Source organism: Neofelis nebulosa, chromosome 7, assembly GCF_028018385.1.
Source record: "Neofelis nebulosa isolate mNeoNeb1 chromosome 7, mNeoNeb1.pri, whole genome shotgun sequence".
NCBI lineage: Eukaryota > Metazoa > Chordata > Mammalia > Carnivora > Felidae > Neofelis > Neofelis nebulosa.
Genome location: NC_080788.1, coordinates 20,325,249 through 20,350,783, shown reverse-complemented (window position 1 = coordinate 20,350,783; position 25,535 = coordinate 20,325,249). Strand labels below are relative to the sequence as shown.

General features: G+C 38.4%; 1 protein-coding gene across 1 annotated transcript in view; it reads left to right on the top strand.

Annotated features, from left to right (window-relative positions):
• Window positions 1–25,535, top strand: part of TARS3 (threonyl-tRNA synthetase 3) — a 62,905-nt gene that overhangs the window by 29,293 nt on the left and 8,077 nt on the right. The window contains exons 11-15 of the mRNA XM_058736788.1: window positions 12,549–12,715; window positions 13,570–13,732; window positions 19,562–19,699; window positions 23,201–23,278; window positions 23,363–23,463. Of these exons, the coding sequence (XP_058592771.1) occupies window positions 12,549–12,715; window positions 13,570–13,732; window positions 19,562–19,699; window positions 23,201–23,278; window positions 23,363–23,463 (647 nt within the window). The remainder of the gene's footprint in view (window positions 1–12,548; window positions 12,716–13,569; window positions 13,733–19,561; window positions 19,700–23,200; window positions 23,279–23,362; window positions 23,464–25,535) is intronic.

Here is a 25,535-nt window from a genome sequence, read left to right as displayed (position 1 = left end):
AGATTACCAAATGCAGTTCTGCTCATCTTAAGATCTGTGAATTAAAGGGACAATTGTCTCTGGGTCAACCCCACCCTAACATTATAAAATGATGATAGAGAAATAGGAGGCAGTACATATTGCCATTCAAAAAGGGGCGCGGGAGAGTAGTTGTCACTGATCTGCAGATACCCTGACAACCTACTTATTCTTTCTCCCTGGTCAAAAAGTGCACTTTGGGTAGGACTTAGTTTTGTCTCTTCCTGGGTTATGGTTCTGCCCTTTGAATCATCCTTCCTTTACCATGAGCAATAGCCCACGCAGACCTCTGAGTAGCTTTCTCAGTGTTCTCAACCTGTTTCTTTCAGTAGGACTTTGGGCATCCCAAGGCCTCATTTCATTTTGTGCTGTCTCTATCCGTTTTACTCTAAGCCAGGACAATTCCTTTAAAAACTTTGTGGGGTCTTTTATATACATTTGTAATCAAGACTTCTATAAAAACCACAGCTGTGCCTCTTTATGAACCAAATTCTTCTCTACTTAAGGCTGCCTGTGAGGCTGCTGCAAGACTATACACTTAAGATTCTTAAAAGCCTTAATGCTTAGCTGACAGAGTCTACAAAGCACCATCTTAAGACTCTCATTCAGATCACTGTAGATACTCATTCAGATCACTGTGAGGTCTTCATAAATGGCACACCTTTATACCCTCAAGAGCTTTACTGTAAGGCCATGCTTTATTGGCTGTACCCTGTATTTTATTTTTGTGCTAAAGCCATTCTTACCTTATGAGTCTTTTGCTGGATAAGTCTGAGGACGCAATAGTTTTATTTTTGAACCCAACAGGTCCTGGCATTTTGATATCTCCTCTCCAAAAATAGTACCCTGTTTAGTTTTTGTCTCTCTTGTATTTTATCATAGGCAGCTCTAAGTAGTCAGTTGTTCCTTTGTACTTTCTGCCTAGACACATCCCTAGCTACAGTCTGTGAATTCTTTGGGTACTCTTTCTGTTTTTCATTTACCTCAGGTGATGGTGTTACCAGTTTTCTGATACCACAAGAGTCCCCTTTTCTTCATCCTCCAATATATTTTCCTCGCTGCCCTTCAAGTTCCCACAGGCTCTAGCCACCCAGCTTCTGCCTACCACCTGGTCCCAAAGCCAAGGCTGCCTGTTTTAGGTTGCTATTATAGCAGCACCCACAACCAGAACAAATTCTGTTCTGGCTGTCTGTCGCAGCATAACAAAATATCCCAAAGCTTAGTGGCTTAAAATGGCCATTTTTTTTTCATTGTTATCTCTAATGGTTCCAAGTGTTAGACTTAATTGCATGGTTCTTACGTTGAATTCCTTATATGGCCACATTCAGGTGGAAGCTGACGCCAGAGTTGCTGGTTGGAGGTTCAGTTACATTTGTTAAAATGCATAAATCTGAAGCATACAGGTCAATAAATGTTCCCATGTGTGTACATCTACACAGTCACCACCCAGATCAAGACATAGAACAGCTCCATCCTATAAGGTCCTCTTGGGTCTTCCCAGTCAATACCCACCTCCCCTCTTTTCACCTGGGATAATCTTGCTGATTTCTGTCTACCATAGATCAATTGTTCCTGGTCTTCAAAACTTCATGTAAATCGACTCCTACAGTATTAGCTATTTATTGTGTTTCTGGCTGCTTTTGTTCAACTTAATGTCTGAGAGTCATCCAGGTTTTGCATATAATTATTTTTCTATTGTTTGAGGTATTTCATTTTGTGAATATAGTACAGCGTATTTATTCGTTCTCCTGTAGGTATACATTTAAGTTGTTTCCACTTTGGAGCTATTTGACATGAAACTGCTATGAACGTTTTTGTACATGTCTTTTGGTGGGCACGAGTACTCACTTCTCTTGGGTATATACGTGGAAGTGGAATTGCTAGGTTGTAGAGTGTTATTGACTAATTTTTTTTTAATTTTTTTTCAACGTTTATTTATTTTTGAGACAGAGAGAGACAGAGCATGAACAGGGGAGGGGCAGAGAGAGAGGGAGACACAGAATCTGAAACAGGCTCCAGGCTCTGAGCAGTCAGCACAGAGCCCAACGTGGGGCTCGAACTCACGGGCCGTGAGATCATGACCTGAGCTGAAGTCGGACGCTTAACTGACCAAGCCACCCAGGCGCCCCTGTTATTGACTAATTTAACAAAATGCTGAAATGTTTTCATGTGGTTGAACCATTTAATGTTCCTTCTAAAATATATGAGCTGTCACTTACTCTACATTCTCTTCAACACTTGGTATTCAGTTTGTCATTCTGGTTGGTACCGTGGTATTATTCTGCATTTCCCTGATGAATAATGATGTGACAACTTTTTCATATGCTTGTCGGTCATTTGGAATCCTCTTTTGTGAAGTATTTTGTCAATTAAAAAAATTGGATTGTTAGTCTCTTAATTATTTTTAAGAGTTCTTCTGTATTCTGATATGAATCATTTGCTAAATGTACATATTATGAGTATATTTTTTCAGGCTACAGCTTATTGTTTCACTTTCTTAATGATGTGTTTTAACCAACAGTTCTCGTGTTTAACAAAGTCCTGTTTTGCTTTTTTTTTTTTTTTTTTCCTTTCTGGTTAGTGCTTTCATGCTGTGTTTAAGAAATCTTTGCCAATTTTGGAGTCATGAAAATATTCTTCTTTTTTCCATTCTAGAAGCTTGGTTGAATTTGTTTTCAGACTTAAGGACATGATCTACCTTGAATTCATTTTTGGGTTCTGTGCAGTAGAGGGATCAAGGTTCATTTTTTCCATAGGGTTAGCCAGTAACTTCAATACCATTTATTAATACAGTAGAGTCTTTGTCCTAAACTGTATAATCATATGCATATAATAGTCATTATGTATTTCTGGATATTTATTCTATTCTTTTGTCCCTTTGTTGTCTGTCCTTGCACTAACACCACACTGCTTTGATTACTGTACTTATTTTAACTATATTTTAAGTCTTAATATCAGTTTAATTTTAAGTTTTTCAGGATTATTTTGGCTATTCTAAATTCTTTGTGTTTCCATATAAATTTTATATGATGCTTATCAAGTTTCTAAAAAATAACTGCTGGAATTTTTATTGGAATGTCCTTCACTCTATAGATTAATTTGTAGATAATTTACATCTTAACCACATTGAGTTATGAACATGGAAAATTTGTCAGTTCATTTAGTTATTTTCCTTCAGCAATATTTTTTAATTTCTATTTTAGAAGTCTTGCACATTTTTCATCAGGTTTATGCCTAGATATTTGATTTTTTAATAGAAATGGCAGAGAAACAGATAAAAAAAAGGTGCTCATCATTATTAGTCATCAAAGAAATGAAAATTAGGGCTGCAGTGAGGTATAATTACATGTCCACTAGAATGTCCCCCTCCACACACACACTCCCCATGGCCAACAAAACAAAACAAAAACAAAAACAAAAAAAAACCCTGAAAACACTAGAACTTGGCAAGAATGTGGAGAAATTCTAACTCCCATTGCCTGTATGCAAAATGGTACAGCTACTTTGTAAAAACAGTTTGGCAGTTTCTTACACAGTTAAACATATGCTTAACTGTGTGACCCATCAATTTCACTCCTGGTTATTTACCCAAGAAAAATAAAAACACATGTCTATACAGAGACTTTGAATGTCCATAGAAGCTTTATTTATTGTAGCAAAAAAATGGAAACAACAGAGAGTCTCATCAGCTAGTGAACAGATAAGCATAACTGTGATATGTAATGGACTACTCCTCGGCAATAAAAAGGAATGGAGTACTGATACATGCAACAAGAAGGAATAATCTCAAAGGTTTTATGCTAAACCAAAGAAGTCATTCAGAGGCCACATGTGGTATGATTCCATTATATGAAATTTTAGACATGGTAAAACTATAGTGATAGGAAAGACAATTAGGGGTCCTGGTGACAGGGATAGGGGGTGACTACAGAGGATCTGGAGGGAACTTTTTGATGTGATGGAAATATCCTATGTGTTGATTATGGTGGAGATTACATGACTGTATACATCTGTCAAAAGTCATTAAGAATCATGTACTCAAAATTGGTGAATTTTATTGCATATAAATTATACCTAAATAAAGCTATTTTGTAGTAAAACATATATAACATAAAATTTACTATTTTAACCCTTTTTAACCGTATGGTTCAGTTGTGTTAAATACATTTATATTGTTTTGCAGTTATCACCACCATCCATTTCCAGAACTCTTCTCATCTTGCAGAACTGAAACTCTCTAGAACCTTTTCATCATTGCATAATGAATCTCTGAACCCCTTAAACAATGACTCCCTGTTCCCACCTCCCCCAGCTTCTGATAACCACCATTTTACTTTCTGTCTCTATGAATTTGGGTATTCTAGGTAACTCATGTAAGTGGAACCATACAGTATTTGACCTTCATCAAGCTAATTTTTTTAAAAGTCTACTTGATATTAATACTGGCAAAACTGCTTTCTTATGTTAGGGCTTGTGTGATATATCTTTTTCTGTCCTTTTATTTTCTGCCTATTTCTGTTTCTATATTGAATGTACATTTCTTGAAAACTAGAATATTGTTGGGTCTTATTTTTTTGTTCAGTCTGATCATTTGTGTCCTTTTTTTTTTTTTTTCTGTACCCCTTCTCTGTGTCTCACAGTCCTTCAACAGAGATCCAGTTCTGGTTAATCACCAGGCAGTAGAGGGTGTACATGTGGGGCAGATTCTCATTCACATCAGGCCACCTCAAGGGCCATTGGCCGTCCAGTGTCAACAGACTGTGGCTTGGTGCCAGGTCCTGTCAACTGTAGCCAGAGTAGTGGGGTAGGTAATACTGAGCATAGTGCAGAAACACTCCATCGTGTGGGGCCATTTTTCTCAGAAATAGAACTGTTGCCTTTCTGTGGAAGGTCATGCAGGAGGGCATATTATTCCCAGTAAGAAGGAAATTCCAAAGTTTCTGAGTCTTTGATTCTGGGGTGAGATGACCTCCACTTACGTTCAAGCTAAGGTGGGTGAACATTTGGATGTATATTGGTTACTGACTGTATGGAAAACTGATAGTAAATAAATAGAGACATCTTGTTGTTACCCTACTTGAAACTCTTCCCCCCTGTATTTAGGAACATGTCTATCAACTGGTTCTCTATCTTTCTTACTTTCCTTAAATTTTTTCATTCTAGAATTTTCATACAATAAAACTCATACTTTTTCAACAAATGTGCAGAATTGTATTATCATCACAATATTCAAGATACAGAGCAACTTCATTACCCAAAAAATTTCTGTTATGCTACCTCTTTAGAGTCAAACCCTTTCTCCTTTGATCAAACCATTGATTTGTTCTGCATCCTGAAAATTTTGCCATATAAACAGAATCATCACTGTATATAATCTTTTGAGACTCGTTTCTTTCCCTCAGGCTAATAAGTATATTAATGGTAGTCTCCTTTTATTATTGAGCAGTATTCCATTGTATGGACATAACACAGATTCCTTAGCTGAGGGACATCTGGATTGCTTCCAAATTTAGAAAATTATGAATAAAGCTGTTATAAATGTTTATGTACAGGTTTTTGTATGAATATAGGTTTTCATTTTACTTGGGTAAATATGTAGGAGTGTGATTTCAGGGTCATATGGTAAATTTATGTTTATCTTTAGAAGAAAAATCATGGAGTAGAAGGGAGTGGCTTCTCTTGTTTTTTATTCTAATAACCCATTTGGAGAACTTGTGCTTCCTGTTGCCACAACCTTGGATTCAGTGGATTTCCAAACCAAACTTGTCTTTGCAGACATATAAGATATCAAAACATTTAGCCCTGTGCAGGGAGAGTCCTGACAGTGCACTCAAAGGATTTAATTCTAGGGAATCTAGAGAAGAAAATATTTCCAGAGGTGTGGGTCCAGTTGAGGTAACTAAGAAGGTAATGTAGAGTACCCAGGGATTACCAACATCAGGCTCCCTTACCTTCCACCCCTAGGCCCAAACAGGTGAGGAAAAAGTGTTCCAGAACTTAGAGAGAGCTTGAAGTGTGAAAGAGATGCTGTAACTGGAGATTACAGCCAGAGACAGAATAAACCCAAGGCAAGGAAGAAGTAGGAAAGGAGGGAGTAAATACCCTGACCACTCTCTTCTCCTACCCTTGGGATCCTTTTGGAACCTCTCCTTGGTCAAACCCAATTAGAACTCAAGGCAAGTAAGCCTGGTGATGGAGTCCATAGAAGTCAACTTTGGGGAACACAGAGCAGAGCAGAGAAGGGAGCCAGATATCCCAGGATGGGGTAGCTCGGGTTGGTAAATGGAGAAAAACCAACACAGCCCAATGCCTTTGCTACTTGGTGTCCACTTTTGTCCTTTGCTTGCATGAAGTTATTTATTTCTTCACACAAAGTCCCATCAGCCAATGTGCCATTTACATCAGTTCAGTCTCAGCAAAAATTAAAATGTGACATTAGCCACCATCAGTGTTCTTCATGTATTCAGAGAAAAGAATTCAGTGTAACAGTTCCAGCCCCAGGCTCTGTAGATGGACACAAGGCCTAAGTTAATAAATCAGAACTTCCTTCCTCCACCACCCATTCCATATTCTCCTTGTCCCGCCAATATCTCAGATGGACAGAGCATTTCATTTGGTGAATGCATTAGTTTCACAGAGTGCCTAACAAAGCACTGTAACAGAGTGGCTTAAAACAACAGACATGTATTGTCTTGCAGTTCTGGAGGCCAGACGTGTAAATTAAGGCATTGGTGAGCTATGCTCCCTCTGGAACCTGTGGGTGAGTCCTTCTTCCACTCTTCGCAGCTAGCAGTGGTTTGTCAACCATTGCTGGTGATGCTCAGCTTGTTGATGCCTCCACCCCAGCCCTCACATGGCCTTCTCCCTGTGTGGCTTTGCATCATCTTCCCTCTATATGTGTCTGTTTCTGTCCAAATTCCCCCCTTTTATAAGAACACCAGTCATATTGGATTAGAGCCCACTCTAATGACCAAATCTTAAGACGATCACCTCTGTAAAGGCCCCGTTTTCCCAAAAGTCCACATTCTGGTGTCCTGGGGTTAGGACTTCAGTGTGCCTTTCTTGAGGGACACCATTCAACCCATAACAGTGGATGACCCAAATTGTCTTCCCACAGGATCCAAGCTCTTCATGATCCTCTTTTTTAGGTTACCAGGGTTTCCCCACTGACTATCACTGTTAGATGTGGAAATGCTTAAGGCTCCTCACTGATTCCAGACACAGCCCTTCTTATTCCATTGTTTAACAGCAGCACAATCCTCCTCAATAATTTGGGTCAGTCATCCTGGCCAGAAGAGCAAGTCATTCTTTGCCTTTTGGTTAACTAGCATAGGGGACCCCAAATGGGCCAGGGACAGTTGCAAATCCCAACAGAAGTATGTCTGGGATTTTTGGTGAAAGCATTCTTTCCTTGGGAACTAAGGTACCTTACTGAGAGATTCCAAAACTTTATGGATAAAGAAAAGATCCTAAGTCTCCTGAGAGAGAAAGCCATAGACATAGGACTAGGTATCAGAATGGAATGATATTTTCAATGGAACACTAAAAAACAGAAGACAAAACAATGCCTTAAAAATATTAAGCCTAAATGGGGCTCCTGGGTGGCTCAGTCAATTAAATGTCTGATTCTTGATTTCAGCTCAGGTCATGATCTCATGGTTTGTGGGATCAAGCCCCTCATCAGACTCCATGCTGGCAATGCAGAGGTTCTTGGGGTTCTCACTCTCTTCCTGTCTCTCCCCTGCTCTCTTTCTCAAAATAAATAAACTTTAAAAAAAAAAAAGTGAAACCTAGAAATCTATACCCAGCTAAAGCAGACTTGCTTCTGGGATTCTCCCATTCAGTTTTCAGCTTCCCCAGGTCTGCCAAGGCAATTGTTCATCTACTTTACAGATTCTTAACTATATAGCTTTCATCTCTCCTCCTTTCCCCTTGACCTTGTAGATTTTTGCTTTTATAAAAATTCTGTTATTTTAGTGTGGCTTGGGGAAGGAGTCATTTAAGTGGGATTTCTGTAGTTTTTATGATGAAAATTGCTGGGAAGCATTGCTCTGTGGCCCTGATATTTAGGTGCTTTCAGGTAGCCAGGCCTGAAACTAGTATTTCAGGATGACATACGATTTTTTTAAATCAAAACTTTATTTTTAAAACAGCTTTAGGTTTGCAGCAAAATTGAGAGGGAGGTACAGATTTCACATATACTTCTGGCTCCTACACATGCATAGTGTGCCCCATCACAACAGCCCCCCCCCGCAGAGTGATGTATTTGTTACATCGATGAGCCAATATTGACACATCACAGTCATCCAAAGTCCCTCATTTACATTAGGGTTCTCTCTTGGTGATATATATTTTATGGGTTGGGCAAATGTATAATGACATGTGTTCAGCATTATGATATCATACAGGATTATTTCCATTGCCTTAAAAATATTCTTTATATAACGAATTAATTTTAAAAATAAGACTGTTTTGTTAACATGGAAATATACTAAAATTTGATTCCTTAGTTCCAAACTAAAAGTTTTCTTCACTTCCTTTTCCCACTTTATGTCAGACAAATGTACCAATGTTTCACTTATTAAGTGGCCTCCCTTGATATAACATATTTAAGCTTCTCCGAAAGGTCAAAAAGGGTCAAATGATTATAGTATTTTAATCATCACATCATTCCTTGCTCCATTTCCCACCCCACCCTCCCCCACCATCCATGTCTCTTTTATGTTAGGGAGATAATTTCCAGTGTGCCATTTTATGTGCTCTGTCGTGACATGTATTACAATTTTGACTGAAAAACTCAATGTGGAACCAACAAAGTGGACATAGAGACGCTTTAGATAGCAACTTCTACCTCTCCTATGCAGGCCCTCATTAAACTCTAATAATGGAATTGTATCTTTTTTCATCTGTCCCCCACCAGAGGACAATGGTGAACTGTCCCTACGGATGGCACAGATAGGATTGTTTTGCTCACTCTTGCTACCCTGGCAACAATGCCAGACCACAGTGGGAACTCAATCAGTGAATAAGCTGCTATTTGAGACTTTGTCTTTGAGTATAGTTGACACACAATGTGACATTAGTTTCAGGTGTACTACATAGTGATTGCACAAGTTTAGACTTCATGCTAAGCTCACCACAAGGGTGGCTACCATCTAGCCAATACATTGTTATTACAATATCATTGACTATATTCCTTAATGGTGCATCTTATTCCTATGACTTATTCATTCCACAACTTGAAGACTGTATCTCTCATTCCCCTTCATCCATTTTGCTGTTTGTGAGATTTTTATACAGGCATTCTGAACAGCGCAAGTGTGTCTCTTTGGCCAGCATTCTGATTGCCTGGTCAGGACCTGGGGGAGGCAGGGTGCCATCACTGGCCATGAGCTACTCTCCCTATAGTGAGGAGGCCACATTCAGTTACTGCTTTCTCACAGATAATGGAAGTTTCCCTTAGAGGCCTGAAGTAAGTCAAAGACATGAAACATTTTTAAGCTGGAAGAAATCATGAACTACATTGGCTACATAAAGCAGCAGCTGAGTATAGGGCTTCCTTCTTTTTTTTAAATTATTTATTTTTAATTTTATTTTTTATTTTTCAAAATTTACATCCAAATTAGTTAGCATATAGTGCAACAATTATTTCAGAGTACATTCCTTAGTGCCCCTTGCCCATTTAGCCCTTCCCCCCCTCCCACAACCCCTCCAGTAACCCTCAGTTTGTTCTCCATATTTATGAGTCTCTTCTGTTTTGTCCCCCTCCCTTCTTTTATATTATTTTTGTTTCCCTTCCCTTATGTTCATCTGTTTTGTTTCTTAAAGTCCTCATATGAGTGAGGTCATATGATTTTTGTCTTTCTCTGACTAATTTCACTTAGCATTATACCGTCCAGTTCCATCCACACAGTTGCAAATGGCAAGATTTCATTCTTTTTGATTGCCGAGTAATACTCCATTGTATATATATGCCACATCTTCTTTATCCATTCATCCATTGATGGACATTTGGGCTCTTTCCATACTTTGGCTATTGTTGATAGTGCTGCTATAAACATGGGGGTGCATGTGTCCTTTTGAAACACCTGTATGCTGTGGATAAATGCCTGGTAGTATAATTGCTGGGTCGTAGGGTAGTTCTATTTTTAGTTTTTTGAGGAACTCCATGCTTTTTTCCAGAGTGGTTGCACCAGCTTGCATTTCCATGGATGAAATATGATTTTTAATCTTCAGAATAAGCGATCAGGGTTTCTTCAGGAGACCAGACTGAGCTGTAGACTTCTCAACCAGCATGGCTGTATTCTTTGCCAGCACTTGATATTCTTTACTCTTTAGAGAAATAAATTGATGAAATGGTATGAGATATATTTTTCCCAACTTTTTCTTTTGAAAAATTCAAATCTACAGAAAGTTAAAGTGCGGTACACTGAACATCCATGTATCTTTCATCTAGATTCGTCAATTTTTAACATTTTGCCAGTTTGCTTTATCTTTCTCTTACATGTATGCATGTGTGTATAAGAAAGACAAAACAATACATATATTACATGTGTATGTTATAATATATAGAGATGAGGCATGTAGATGGTAGTAATAGTTGGTTTTTGCTAAACTAAGTAAGCAGTAGACATAATGACATTCCCTTCATAGGACATAGTTAAAAAAATTTTTTTTAAATGTTTACTTATTATTGAGAGACAGAGACAGAGCATGAGCGTGGGAGGGGCAGAGAGAGGAGGAGACACAGAATCCGAAGCAGGCTCCAGGCTCTGAGCTGTCAGCACAGAGCCCAACGCAGGGCTCAAACTCACAAACTGCGAGATCATGACCTAAGCCGAAGTTGGCCTCTTAACCAACTGAGCCACCCAGGCACCCCTAAGACATACTTTAAAATCATTCCCAAGTACATGAATTGTGAACATGAGTAGCAATTGTACCCAGAGTGGTTTAAAAGTCGATTGATCATCATCTCTGAGCCAAGCTTTAAACCAGTCTCTAGTAAAAACAAATAAGCAAACACACCAACAGTTCTTCAATTTTGGGGACCTTGTTTAATCTGAATATATAGAGGTATCTGACATAGCCACAAAATAATTAGTGCTATTTGTTATAACCTATACTTTTGTTAAAACTTTCTCATTTAGTAAAAATGAAGGCTAGGTAAAGCAGCTTACTGAATGGCTGACACCCAGCTATCCACGAGTGGCTGAAAAGATGCTCTGCCAAAGAGTAACAAATAGCATCCTTTTAAGTGTTAGTAATTTTAAAATGTCATGTTTTAGACTTTTTTAATTGTGAAAAATATTTTTTTTTACTTCATTAAAATATGGTGGTCTAGATTTGTACCAGGTATTTCTTAAGTGATTAACAGATGGTAAGAACCTAGGAAACCAGCAACAAAGGTCATCTGATTGCTATCCGAAGGAAAAAAAAATTAAAATAAGTACTTCGGTTGACTCTCTTTTCCTGTCCTCAGTGATTGAAGTAGGGAAGCCATTTACAGGGAGGGAGGGAGAAAACCCAGTTCATGACTTTATAGATTTCAACCACTTCATGTGATAAAAATTAAATTCTCAGCTTCATTTCTATTTAAAACTAAATAGATCAGAGGCACCTGTGTGACTCAGTCAGTTAAGCATCCAATCTGAATTTCAGCTCAGGTTATGATCTCAGTTTGTGGGATCAAGCCCTGTGTTGGGCTCTGCCCTGACAGCCTGGAACCTGCTTGGGATTCTCTCTCTCTCTGCTCCTCCCCTGCTCATTCTCTCTCTCTCTCTCAAAATAAGTAAATAAACTTTAAAAAATAATGATAAAACTAAATAGATCAAAAGTAAATTTTCATGCAATGTAGCATTCAGGCTTATTGAGTTATGAAATTATTTTACCTCTTCAGTATAGAAAAAATCCTGCTGTTTATCTAGAATGTAGCAGGATTTGGGAGTTTGTAGTTATAGAAAGCTTATATATACATAATAATATAATATATAATAGTATATAATACATATAATAGATGTTATATGTAATTATATATAATTTCAATTACTAATTTTCAAAGAATTAAAACATGGACTATATGCAGTTTTATAATATAAAATAAAGATACTTGATATAAAAATTATACTGAGAGTACATTAACCTTCATGACCCAGAGAGTACAATACCTAAAACTGAGGGCACCTTAACCAGGAATTAATATAAGATGCAATCCCAGGGGTGCCTGGGTGGCTCAGTCAGTTGAGCATCTGGCTTTGGCTCAGGTCGTGATCTCATGGTTCGTGAGTTCGAGCCCCACTCGGGCTCTGTGCTGACAGCTGGGAGCCTGGAGCCTGCTTTGGATTCTGTATCTCCCTCTCTCTCTTTGCCCTCCCCAGCTTGCACTCTGCCTCTCCCTCTCTCAAAAATAAATAATAAACATTAAAAAAAAAAGGATGTAATCCTAAGTTAAAAATATTTGCACCTAGTGTTATTTCGCGTGGAATTGTGATCTGTCGTGCCACATTTTAACATTCAACGCATTTATCTTAAAGGAGGAATATCACCAACGTAACTTCACAGAGGTGCTCTCTCCCAACATGTACAACAGCAGGCTCTGGGAAACCTCAGGCCACTGGCAGCATTACAGTGAGAACATGTTTACCTTTGATATTGAAAAGGACACTTTTGCCCTTAAGCCCATGAACTGTCCAGGGCATTGGTGAGTATTAAAAGTGAAGCAAATCTGGGGCGCCTGGGTGGCTTAGTCGGTTAAGCATCTGACTTCGGCTCAGGTCATGATCTCACGGTTCATGGGTTCGAGTTCCGCATCAGGCTCTGTGCTCACAGCTCAGAGTCTGGAGCCTGCTTTGGATTCTGTGTCTCCCTCTCTCTCTCTCTGCCCCTCCCCTGCTCGCACTCTGTCTCTCTCTGTCTCTCAAAAATAAATAAAAATGTTGAAAAAACAATTAGGTTCAGTGCCAAAATAATGGCACATTCCAGGTGTTCTTGGAGCCTGAGGGCAGACTGCCCAGCCCTGCCTACGGAGGTGTCCGAGAGGGCTTCACTTAAGAAGTAGACTTTGAGGGGGCGCCTGGGTGGCTCAGTCGGTTGAACATCCCACTTTGGCTCAGGTCATGCTCTCATGTTTTGTGAGTTTGAGGCCCGCATTGGGCTCCACACTGACAGTGCGGAGCTTGCTTGGGATTCTCTCTCTCCCTCTCTCTCTCTGCCCCTTCCCCACTCACTCTCTTTGTCTTTCTCCACATGAATAAACTTACACACAAAAAAGTAGACTTTGAAGTAAATTGTACACAGTAAGTGGAAATTCATTGGGTGAATAAGAATATGGAACAGAATTTCTGGAAGAGAGGACAGACAGGGTCCTTTCTCAGAGTACTGCAGTGATATAAATTCAAGGTTCAATAATTCCTAGAATTTGTTTTTAAGCTGGTGATCTAAGAACCAGAATAAGGTGTTTACAAGTCTGGAGGCTTCATTGTAACTTATTATTTAGATAATTACTTAATCTTTGCTGTGCTAAGTACAAGCTATGTGTCGTTGCATCTTTTCTAGTTTAATGTTTGCCCATCGTCCGCGATCATGGAGGGAAATGCCTATAAGATTTGCTGATTTTGGAGTTCTTCATAGGAATGAATTGTCGGGAACTTTAAGTGGCTTGACTCGAGTTAGACGCTTCCAGCAGGATGATGCCCACATCTTCTGCACAGTAGAGCAGGTAAACAGTAATACAGGATGAAGCATGGTTGGCATAAATTCAGTGTGTTGCCTTGGACACATCTCTTAGTTTCAGAGTCGCTGTAAAATAAGATCTTTGGTCTTGTCTCTGAAGTCTCCTTCAGATCTAACATTTTGTGATCCTCTAATTTGGGTAACAGATCAGTAATCTCTAGTCATGAAATGTATTATTTTTTTCTTTAAAGTTTCCTCCAGTTTTATTAACTTAAATACACTAAGTGGAATATTTTAAGGGATTTGGTAGAATTTTGTGGTTTTTTGTTTGTTTTTCAACATTGTGTAGAAGTGAGAGTTTACTTTTTCAGGTTTTCAGGTCACTTCAAATAAAAATTGTCATGAAAAAGGCCACTATCAAATGATTTGACCTAATTGACATTCATAGAACACTTCAACCAATAACAGCAGAGTATACATTCTTTGAAAGTGCACACAAATTACCAAGATAGACCATATTCTGGGACTAAATAAATTCTCAACAAATTTAAAGGGATTCAATTCACACAAAATATGTTCTCTGGTCACGGGAGAATTAAAGTAGACATCAGTAACAGAGAGCTATCTGGAAAATCCTCAAATATTTAGAAAGTAAATAACACACTTCTAAATAATACATGGATCAAAGAAGAGATCAAAGAGGAAATTAGAAAGTATTATATATCAAATGAAATGAAATACAATACATCAAAATTTATGGGATGCCATTAAAATGATACTTGGAGGGACATTTGTAGCACTAAATGTCTATATCAGAAATGTGTATATCAATGACATCAGCTTCCACTTAATAAACTAAAAAAAAAAAAAATTACATCAGAAGTAAATATTAGAAAATAACACAGAAATCAGTGAAGTATAAAAAAAGAAAAACAGTGAAAATATCAGTAAAAACCAAAGTCTATTTCTCAGAGAAGATCAATAAAATTTATAAACTTTTAGACTGATCAGAAGAAAAAGAGAAGGTACAAATTAAAAATACTAGAAATGAGAGACATGGCATTATTTCAGGTTCTATAGATAGTAAAAGAATACCAAGTCAATATTATGAACAATTTTATACCAGTAAATTTGACAACTTAGATAAAATGGACAAATTTCCTTGAAAGACAAACTACCAAACTTCATTCAAGAGTAGATAATCTGACTAGCCCTATGTCTATTAAAGAAGTTGAATTGGAACTGAACAGCCTTTGCACAAAGAAAACTTCAAGCCATTATGGAATCACTGGTGAATTCTACCAAGCACTGGAAGAAAAAATAATACCTATTCTTCACATTCTTGCTGGACGTTAACAAAGACCTCCCACATACCTTATAGTATCAGTGGAGTATCATGTGGGCATAGACTTCCACCCTCATCTGGCAGTAACAAGGTGCCTCCCTGCTTGAGTGGTGTCAGGGAAGGTCTAGTGGAAAGATAGGACTTTTACTACCACCCCACAGTAATGAGGCCACGAACTCAATGTGGTCAGTAATGGCCACAGTAACAAGATACTCCTCCCTGACAAGGTGTTATCAGAGGAAACCTAGTGGAGTACCAGAAATCCTACTGTCACCAGCAGTCATGGCCCCCCAGTGGGAAACCTAGACCATCTATTCCCACTTTGCAGTAACCAGGAAGTATTTCATCCTCTAGTTGGAGTGAAGTCTGTGGAAGCCAGCTAAAACAGAAGGTTTAAATAAAATTAAAGGTCTTATACTGCCCAAACTTTAAATTTTATAAATCAAAAGTCAAACATCATGCCAAGAACTAGGAAAATCTCAACTTAATGAAAATGGACAATCTATGAACACTAATGTGGAGATGACAAGGATATTAGCATTATCTCACTAAAATATCTCATTTAAAGGAGCCATCATAAGAATGCCTTAGCAAGCAATTACAGACACAATTGAAACAAATGAAAAAAAAAAGTTTCAACAAAGAAATAGAAAATCTCAGGAAAGAAATAAGAGATCTAAAGAAGAACCAAATGGAAATCTTAGAAGTGAAAAATATAATAACTGAAATAAAATAGTAGATGGATTCATGAGCAGAATGGAGGGGACAGAGAAAAAAAAATCCATGAACTTGAAGACAACCATGGAAATTACCTAGTTTGAACAACAAAGAGGCTGAAATAAAAATGAACAAAATTTCAGAGACTGGTGGAACTAAAACAAAATGCCTAATATTTATGTTACCAGAGTACTGGAAGAAGAGGGGAATAAGGATGTAGGTGAAATGTACTCAAAGACATAATGGCTGAAACTTCCAACTTTGGCAAAAGACATAAGCCTACAGATTCAAGAAGCTTAGAAAACTCCAAAAAGGATAAACCCAAAGAAATCCACACCAAGGCACATCATAGCCAAATTTCTGAAAACTAATGATAAAGAAAATGTTTGAAAGCAATGGGAGAGAGATCAACATTATCTTTAAGAAAATTTTTTTTGCACAAGAGGAAATTTTTCATCAAAAACCATGGATGTTAGAAGGAAGTGAACAACACTTTTTAAATGCTGAAAGAACTGTCAACCCAGAATTCTGTATCCATAAAAAATATCCTTCAGGAATGAAGGGGAAATCAAAACCTACCTTAAAATAATGGCTCTAGGAAGTACTCTAAGAAAGATTAATATATTTCCCTTTGCCTTTTGAGTTTTCTAAATTATGCTTGATGGTTGAAGCAAAGATTATAACACTGTCTGATATGGTTCTCAGCATATATATGAAGAAACATCTAAGAAAATTATACTATAAATGGAGTAAAGGGACGTAAGATTTCTGTACTTGAAGTGATAAAATGATGACATCAGTAAACTGTTATGTAATGTGTAGAGAAACCACTGGGGGAAAAATATACACAGATAGATATATGCTAAAAATAGATAAATAAAAATGGAATTCTAAAAAATACTAAATTAGGCGATAGAAAGGCAGGAAAAAGAAAAGAAAAATGAATAATAAGACAGTACAAGAAGGAAACAATATAAACAACAAAAAAGACAAACTTAAGTCCTAACATATTATATTAAATGTAGATGGTTAAAATAATCTATTAAAATGGAAATATAATTTCAAAATATGTGGGGCACAGCAAAAGCAGTACTAAAAAGTTAATAGCATTAAATACATGTATTATAAAAGAAGAAAAGTCTCAAATCAATATCTAGACTCCCACTGCAAGACCTAGAAAAAAGGAAGGGCAAAATAAACCCAAAATAATAAGAAGGAAGAAATCAATAAAGACAAGAGCAGAAATCAATGAAATTGAAAACAGAAAAACAATGGAAAAATTAATAAGTTAAAAACTTTTTTTTAAAAGATTAACAAAATTGGCAAACTTCCTTCAAGACAAAGAGAGAAAAAAACTGGGAAGACAGAAATTACCAGTATCAGGAATCAATAGGGGATATCACTAAAGACCTTGAAGACATCAAAAGCATAATAAATGAATGTAATAAACTACTCTACATAAATCAGCTCGACAACATAGTTGAAATGAGCTTACTGCTTAAAAAGTACCAACTACCATAAAATCACCTGATAGAAATAGATCATTTGAAAAGCTTTGTCACTATTAAAGAAATTGAATTTATAATTTTAAAACTTCCCCAAAAGAAATCTCTAGGCTCAGATTTTTTCACTGAATGCTATTGAACATTTAAAGAAGAATTAGTACCAATTCTGTATACTCTGTTCTGAAATAGAAGAGAAAATACTTCCTAGTTAATTTTATGAAGCTACTTTTAACCAATACCAAAACCAGACAAAACTACAGACCAGTATCCCACATGGATACAGATGTAAAAGCCCTTAACATAATATTAGCAAATAGAATTCAACAATATATGAAAATAATTCCACATCATGAGCAGTTGAGGTTTAGCCTCCAGGGATGTGAGGCTGATTCAGTGTCACAACACCTGTCAATGTAATCCACCATATGACAGGCCCATTCATAGGAATGTAAAATGGTACAATCACTTTCAAAAACAGTTCACTAGTTTCTTAAAAAGTTAAATGCACACCTCTTGTATGACCCAACCATCTCACTCCTTTTTTTTTCCCCAAGAGAAAAAGAAAGCACACATCCCTACAAAGACTTGAGCACAAACATTTATTGCAGCTTTATCTGAAATAGCCACAATATAGGAATAACCCTAATGCCCAATAATAGGTGGAAATAAAAAGAAACTGGTACAATGGAAAACTACTAAACAAGAAGGAATGATGTAGGGGCACCTGGGTGACTCAGTCAGTTAAGCATCTGGCTCTTGATTTTGGCTCAGGTCATTGTCTCATTGTTCCTGAGATTCAGCCCTGCATTGGGCTCTGTGCTGACAACAGAGCCTGCTTGGGATATTCCCTCCCTCTCTCTCTCTCTGTCTCTCTCAAAATAAATAAATAAACTTAAAAAAAAAAAGGAATGATTTATTGATACTTATAACACAAGTGTATCTATCTCCAAATAATTATTCTGAGTGAAAAAAAGCCAGACAAAAATAGAGCATCTACTGCATGATTCCATGGATAAAACATCTGAAAAATTCAAACTGATCCATAGTGACAAAACGCAGATCCTTGCCTGTCTCCTCTCTCCTAAATGTGTCTGGTTTTGGGGGCAGCTATCCCGTTTGCATTTAAATGTGCCCTCCTTTCCCCACACCCTCACAGCCCCTAGCTCTGATCTCACCACACTCTCTGGGGCCTCAGTTACTTCGTAGGCTCAGCTAGCTGCCAGTTTCACCTGCATCTCAGCTGTCCCTCTGGAGCTCCAGATCTTAATCTGACAGGGCCTGGTAGACATGTCTCCCTGGCCATCACAAGCATCCTCACATTTGCCATGTGTAAAATCAGTCCCCGCTTTTGCCTTCACACCACTGCCTCACCCTTCCCTGGTCACTCATTCAGCGGATGCACCAACGTCCTGTCCACTGCCCAGGCCAGGAATCCAGGTGCCCTTTACTTTTTACTCCTCGTGTCCAATTAACCATAAGCCCTATTGATAGCTCTCCCTAAATGTATTGTTAATTCCTGAATAATTTTGTTCATCCATTCCTGAATTTCCAGCACTTGGCACAAATTCCTTGCATTCCAGCTGCTTCTCTTTGGTTCAAACTACCATCATCTCCCTCCTAAATGACCCTGCCAGCTTCCCAATGTGCCTGGCTTCTAGTCTTGCCAGTCCACTTCCCATGAAAGGAACTGATGGGATTGTGTGTGTCTCTTGCTGAAGAACCCTTCATTGGTTTCCCATTGCTCTCAGGGTAAAAAGTGCAGACACTACCCTGACTTTGAAGATCCTTAATTTTCTCTGGTCCCTGTCTGCCCCTAGACTGATCACCTACCAACTTCCCTTCTGTGCCGCTCTTCCGTCTCATACACAACATGGTCCCACAGCAGCTTCCTGGAGCTGCCCTGCCCTAGCCTGCCCCTCTCTCCTGTAGGCCCTCATTCTTAGCATTTCCTCTGCTCCAGAAGCTCCTCCCCTCGCTTTCCATGGAGAACTCTTACTTATCCTGTTGTCGCAGCAGCTTGGCTATCACTCCTTCTGTACAGCCACTCTTCCCCCTTTTGTGTGGCATTGCTCATGGTGAGGTAGCCTTGTCTGGACTGGGAGCTGCTGGTTGCCTGGTCACGCCTGGAGTGTGGTGGACATTTCTTGAGTATTTGAGTAAGGAATGGATGAACAACCAAAACAGTGTCATCAGCTGTGTAGTAAAAACAGGCCTTATTTCTATCTGACATGGAGAATTCTTTTAAATGCCAGAAATTGATTTGATTTGGTGTTAACTAGTTAGAACATGTCATTTGCTCTCATTTCAGATTGAAGAAGAAATAAAGGGGTGTTTGCAGTTTTTGCAATCTGTTTACTCAACATTTGGCTTCTCCTTTGAATTAAATTTGTCAACAAGGCCTGAAAACTTCCTAGGAGAAGTAGAGATATGGGATGAAGCTGAAAAGGTAGGGAGAGACAAAGTGCGCCCCTTCATTTACGTGAGCATGGAAACCACCCGAGTTTCTGCAGGTACCCTGCATGAGGAGGTGACAGTGCTTTGCAACAGAAATGTTTAAATTGGAAGTTACAGGATATGAAGATTGTCCAGTTTTCTTTGCAACAGTGATAATAACAATACCTCACGTTTGCTTCAAACACTTTTTATTTGTGCTCTTTCAATGTCAGCCACTAATACCAGTTTCCCGTGTTTTTAAAGGAATCCTCTGCTTTGCAGGCACTCTTGGTGTGTGTGCAGCTTATTTTAAGCTATTGCTCGTTGATCCATCTTAGTGTGACTCATAGATGTAGATGCACACACCCAATGCTTGAATCCCCTGCAAAGTCACAGCCTCTAGTGCCGTCCTCTAGTGCCTCGAGAGGCACCCAGAGACTCACATATCACATCTCAGCTTTGGAAAACAAAGATTAAGGAGCTCACCATGCTGCTTATTTTTTCTCACCAAACTTGAAAAGGCTATAGTGTATCTCCTGTGTCAGATTTTACTAGAAATGAATATGGTATTATGGCCAGACACCCCAGGAATGCCTAATCCCTGACCAGCCTTTTGGTCCACCTCTTCATGGAATACTCATAAATGCTTATCACACAAATCTTTAAGGAATAAGAATCAGAGGAGCACTGTATGATAGTGTAACAATTAGTTTTCTATTAGGCGCTGAGGCAGGCAGAGACTGGGTAGAAGCATTTTAGGCATGAGATCTGATTAGACCCTTCTTCTCCCCACTGCCCCATGCCCATCCTAAATAGACCTTTTTCCATGTCTTTTGCATGGAGGAAGAAAGTCAAATTAGACACCCTGCCCCAGGATGCTGACTCAGTTTACCTGCCTAGCCACATGGAAGTAGGAAGAGGAAATGAGGCCACAAAGCTTGGCTCTGGACCCTTTTTTGCCTAGTTTCAGAGGTTAGCTCCATGAGTAAATTATAGAAATCTTGAAGCATTAAGGTCTGTGAAATGTTGATGATGATTATGATGATGATGATGATAATGGTGATAGCACCTACTTCATAAGGTTATGATGGGCTTAAGTGAAATAATTTATATGAGAAGTTTGTCATAGTGCCAGCCACATGTAGGTGTTCAGTAAATGTTAGATGTTCGTTTTATTAATAGTAGTAGTAGTATCATCATCATCACTCCATTCATGGAGTGCAGGGGGCTAAAAGGTGGATGGACCAGGTGTGGGCCTGGCACAGGGAGAATGGGTGGGCAGTTCCACCATTGTTTTGCTCTTTTAGCTGACTGATTGTTCCCTTAGGAGATGAGAATCCTTCCACTCTGGGGGAATTTCTCTCATGATGTCTACCCCTGATCTGGGAATCAGTGAGATGAATATATACTTATATATATATTCATATATATATTTGTCTTCAGAAGTCTCTAAAATGCTTTGAAAGAGACATTAGTTAAGTCAGCCCCAAGGCCAAATTGTTCCTGGGTCAGCAATTCACCATTACCTTATTTTCTGTCTCAGATTGTGTGTAGTCATGGAACCCAGCAAAGATCACTAGGGAGCTATACAGCATGACCATCAGATGAAAGCTTGCCCAAATAACCAAAATGTCAGGAGCAAAAAATATCCTAGATTTAAATGATGTGAGTCCTGCTTCCTATTAAGTTTCATCAAGAAATCTGTGACCTAAAGGAAATCAACTTTTTCTTGTGGAAATTAAAATCCAAAAGAAATGGGAATTGAATGTTCTATCTCCAAATTTTTAATTTAACCTAAATTCAGCTGTAGAGTTCCCACTCAGATAAGTCTGAAGGGAGTCTGGGCTGATGCTTCAGCAGACCTGGTCTGGCCTCTGCTACTGGAACTTATGTAAATCTACAAGCTCCGGGGAGCTAGAACCACTCCAGATCTCTCCTGCATCCCACTTTTCCAGAGTTTCCAGAGTCATTAAGATCCTTAAGAACATTACAAGCCCACATCACAGTTCCAAACAAATCAGTATGTGCAGAGCCCAGCACCATACCACAGTGTATCGGGAGCCAGAGACTTGGTTTACTTGGAAAAGGAGAATAGAGAGCCATCAAGAGAGAGAAGGAGATCTTGATTTTTCCTCTGCCAGGGTGCAGTCAGTGTCCACATATGTGAATTACAATGGTTCAGTCTCCTCTCAGACAGACACTTCCTCCCATACCTTGCATAAACAGAAAGCTTTCTTAGCCTTGGCTATTCCTGTCAGGACTTATGATTACTGTGTCCTCAGAGGCTCACTGAGGATCAGTGCCACCTGCTTTATGCTCTTCCCCAAAACCTGGCCTTTCTTTCTCCTCCCTGGGAGCTCCCTAACTTCTCCCCATCACTTAGTTGCCTGCTGTAGCAGGGCCTCATTTTTTTCTGGGAGGATATTCCAGTGTCTGTTCTCCTTTCAGAAACAGAGTAAGGCTGAGGCTGGCTTGCCAGCCTGTGAAGTGTGTCTGTGGTGGTATCCCTCTCCAGTCCAAAGTAGAATGCAAGCTGCTGTGGTAGGATCAGGCCCTTGAGGGAGCCTCCTGGGATCTCAGCCAAGACCAGCTCCTGATGCACTCTGACTGAGATCCTGGGGAAGCCTGCTGGGACCCCAAGAGTCAGCTTTGTTGATTACTCTGGCTTTAGCCCCCCAGCATCACCACTGCTTTGACTTCTCTCAGCAGCATTTTACTCCCAGATGTTACCCCCTTCATGGGCACCAATATCTCAAGGTGTTGACAGGACTTTGGATAGTGGTTTGGTGGTATGCTGGGCAGGGACTTAAGAATGCACAGGTGCTTCTCAAGGAGGCTGGCATAGGGAATATCCAAAAGACCCAAAGACACTTTTATTAATACTTACATGTATACCCAATCACCCGTAAGTACTGAGGGTCTTCACTACAAGCTACAGTGAAAGAACATATGTGTCAGGCTGAAGATCCAAGTGGGCCTCCTGCTCCCACCCCTGCATAAATCATAAAGGATGCCTGTCCCCAGCCACACATATGGAGGTAGAAGAAAAGCAAGAGACCAGTGGAAGGCCCTTTCCTTTGGCCTTTTTATCCACCTAAACACAGAGCGGATGAAGGAGAAAGATTAAAGCTTTCATGCCTTTTAATGTGTGGAGGCCTCACCTACAAAGAGCTGGGAAGTGTGTGGGCGGGGTGGGCTGCACTGGCAGGAGGGTGAAGTAATCCCTCCCTAAACACTTGCCTGGAATTCACTGAAACAACTTAGTACATTATCTTTTAATTTTCCCAGTTACAGTGTGTATAAGAGCAAGTACCAACTTAATTGTCTTTATGTAGTCCTTGCTCAGTAGTTTATTGGATATAAAACATGCCCAATAAATATATGTTGAGCTAAAATAGAATATAATTAAAATTTGCAATAACTTACTTTTTTGAGCTATGTGGCCAAAAAGAAATGTGCAATGAAATGGAAGTTTTAAATGTTCTCTTCTTTAAAAAAAAAAAAAAAAAAATAGCAACTACAAAACAGCTTGGTGGAATTTGGAAAACCATGGAAGATGAACCCTGGAGATGGAGCATTTTATGGCCCTAAAGTAAGTAGACCCTATGCCTCAAAAAGAGTAAAATTTAAAGGAAAAGGAAAAGCTGTCTTTAAGTAAACACCATTTAATTTACAGATTGATATAAAAATCAAGGATGCTATTGGCAGATACCATCAATGTGCTACAATTCAGCTGGACTTCCAACTACCAATGAGATTTAACCTTACATATGTTAGGTGAGTAATTGAATATGATAAATAATGTAGTACTAATATGCTAATTATTTGTCATTTGAATGTTAGCAATATAAAAATAAACATTAATATACAGGCTAGTAAATGTCTAGTAGTATATCTGCAATATACTCATTTTTTAAAATTATTTTTTAAGTTTTAAAGTCCAGTTAATTAACATAAATGTAATATTAACTTCAGGTGTACAATATGGTGATTCAACACTTCCATACACCTGGTGCTCGTCACAAGTGCCCTCAACCCCCCTCACCTATTTAACCCATCCACACACTTCCTTCTGGTAACCATCAGTTTGTTCTCTATAGTTGAGAGTATGTTTCTTGATTTGCCTCTCTCTCTTTCCCCCACCTTTGTTCATTTGTTTTGTTTTTTACATTCTGCATATGAGTGAAATCATATGGCATTTGTCTTTCTCTGACTGACTTATTTTGCTTAGCATAATACTCTCCAGCTCCATCCATGTCATAGCAAATGGCAATATTTCATTCTTTTTTATGGATGAATAATATTCTTTTGTGTGATTTTTTTTTCTTTATCCATTCATTGATTGATGGACACTTGGGCTGTTTCCATAATTTGGCTATTGTAGGTAATGCTGCTGTAAATGTCAGGTTGCATGTATCCCTTTGAATTAGTATTTTTGTCTTTTTGGGGTAAATACCTAGTAGTCTGATTGCTGGATTGTAGAGTAGTTCTATTTTTACCTTTTTGAAGAAACTCTGTACTGTTTGCCAGAGTGGCTGTACTAGTTTTCATTCCCACCAACAGTACAAGAGGGTTCCCTTTTCTCCACATCACCAACACCAATTGTTTCCTGTGTTATTGATTTTACCCATTCTGACAGGTGTGAGGTGATATCTCATTGTAGTTTTGATTTGCATTTCCCTGATGGTAAGTGATGTTGAACATCTTTTTATGTATCTGTTTGCCATCTGGATGTCTTCTTTTGGGAAAATGCCCATTCATGTCTTCTGCCCATTTTTAAATTGGATTATTTGGGGAGTTTTTTGTGTTGAGTTTTAGAAGTTCTTTATATATTTTGGGTACTAACCCTTTATTGGATATGTCATTTACAAATATCTTCTCTCATTCTGTAGGTTGTCTTGTAGTTTTGTTGATTGTTTCTTTCACTGTGTAGAAGCTTTTTATTTTGATGTTGTCCCAATACTTTATTTTTGCTTTCATTTCCCTTGCCACAGGAGACCTATCTAGTAAAAAGTCTAATACCAATGTCACAGAAGTTACTGCCTGTGTTCCCTTCTAGGATTTTTATGGTTTCAGGTCTCACATTTAGGTTTTTATCTGTTTTGAATTTATTTTTGTGTATAGTGTAAGAAAGCAGTCCAGTTTCACTCTTTTGCATGTAGCTGTCCAGTTTTCCCAATACCATTTGTTGAAAAGACTGTCTTTTTCCCATTGGATGTTATTTCCAGCTTTGTTGAAAATTAATTGACCATATAATTGTGGGTTCATTTCTGGGTTTTCTGTTATGTTCTGTTAATCTGTGTGTCTATTTTTGTGCCAGTACCGTACTGTTTTGATTATTACAGTTTTGTGATAAAACTTAAAGTCTGGAACTGTGATGCCACCGGCTTTGCTTTTCTTTTTCAAGATTGCATTGGCTATTCAGGGTCTTTTGTGGTTCCGTACAATTTTAGGATTGTTTTTCTAGCTCTGTGAAAAATGCTGTTGGCATTTTGATAGAGAGTGCATTAAACGTGCAGACTGCTTTGGAAGAACAGTATTTGTTCTTCCAATCCATGATCGTGGAATGTCTTTGCATTTCTTTGTGTCTTCTTCAGTTTCTTTCCTCAGTATTTTATAGTTTTAAGAGTACAGGTCTTTCACCTCTTTGGTTAAGTTTATTCTTAGGTATCTTATTGTTTTTGATGCAATTGTAAATGGGGCTCATACCTTAATTTCTCTTTCTGCTGCTTCATTATTGATGTATAGAAATGCAACAGATATCTGTACATTGATTTTGTATCCTGTGACTTTACTAAATATATTATCAGTTTTTACTATTAATATTATCAGTTCTAGCAGGTTTTTGG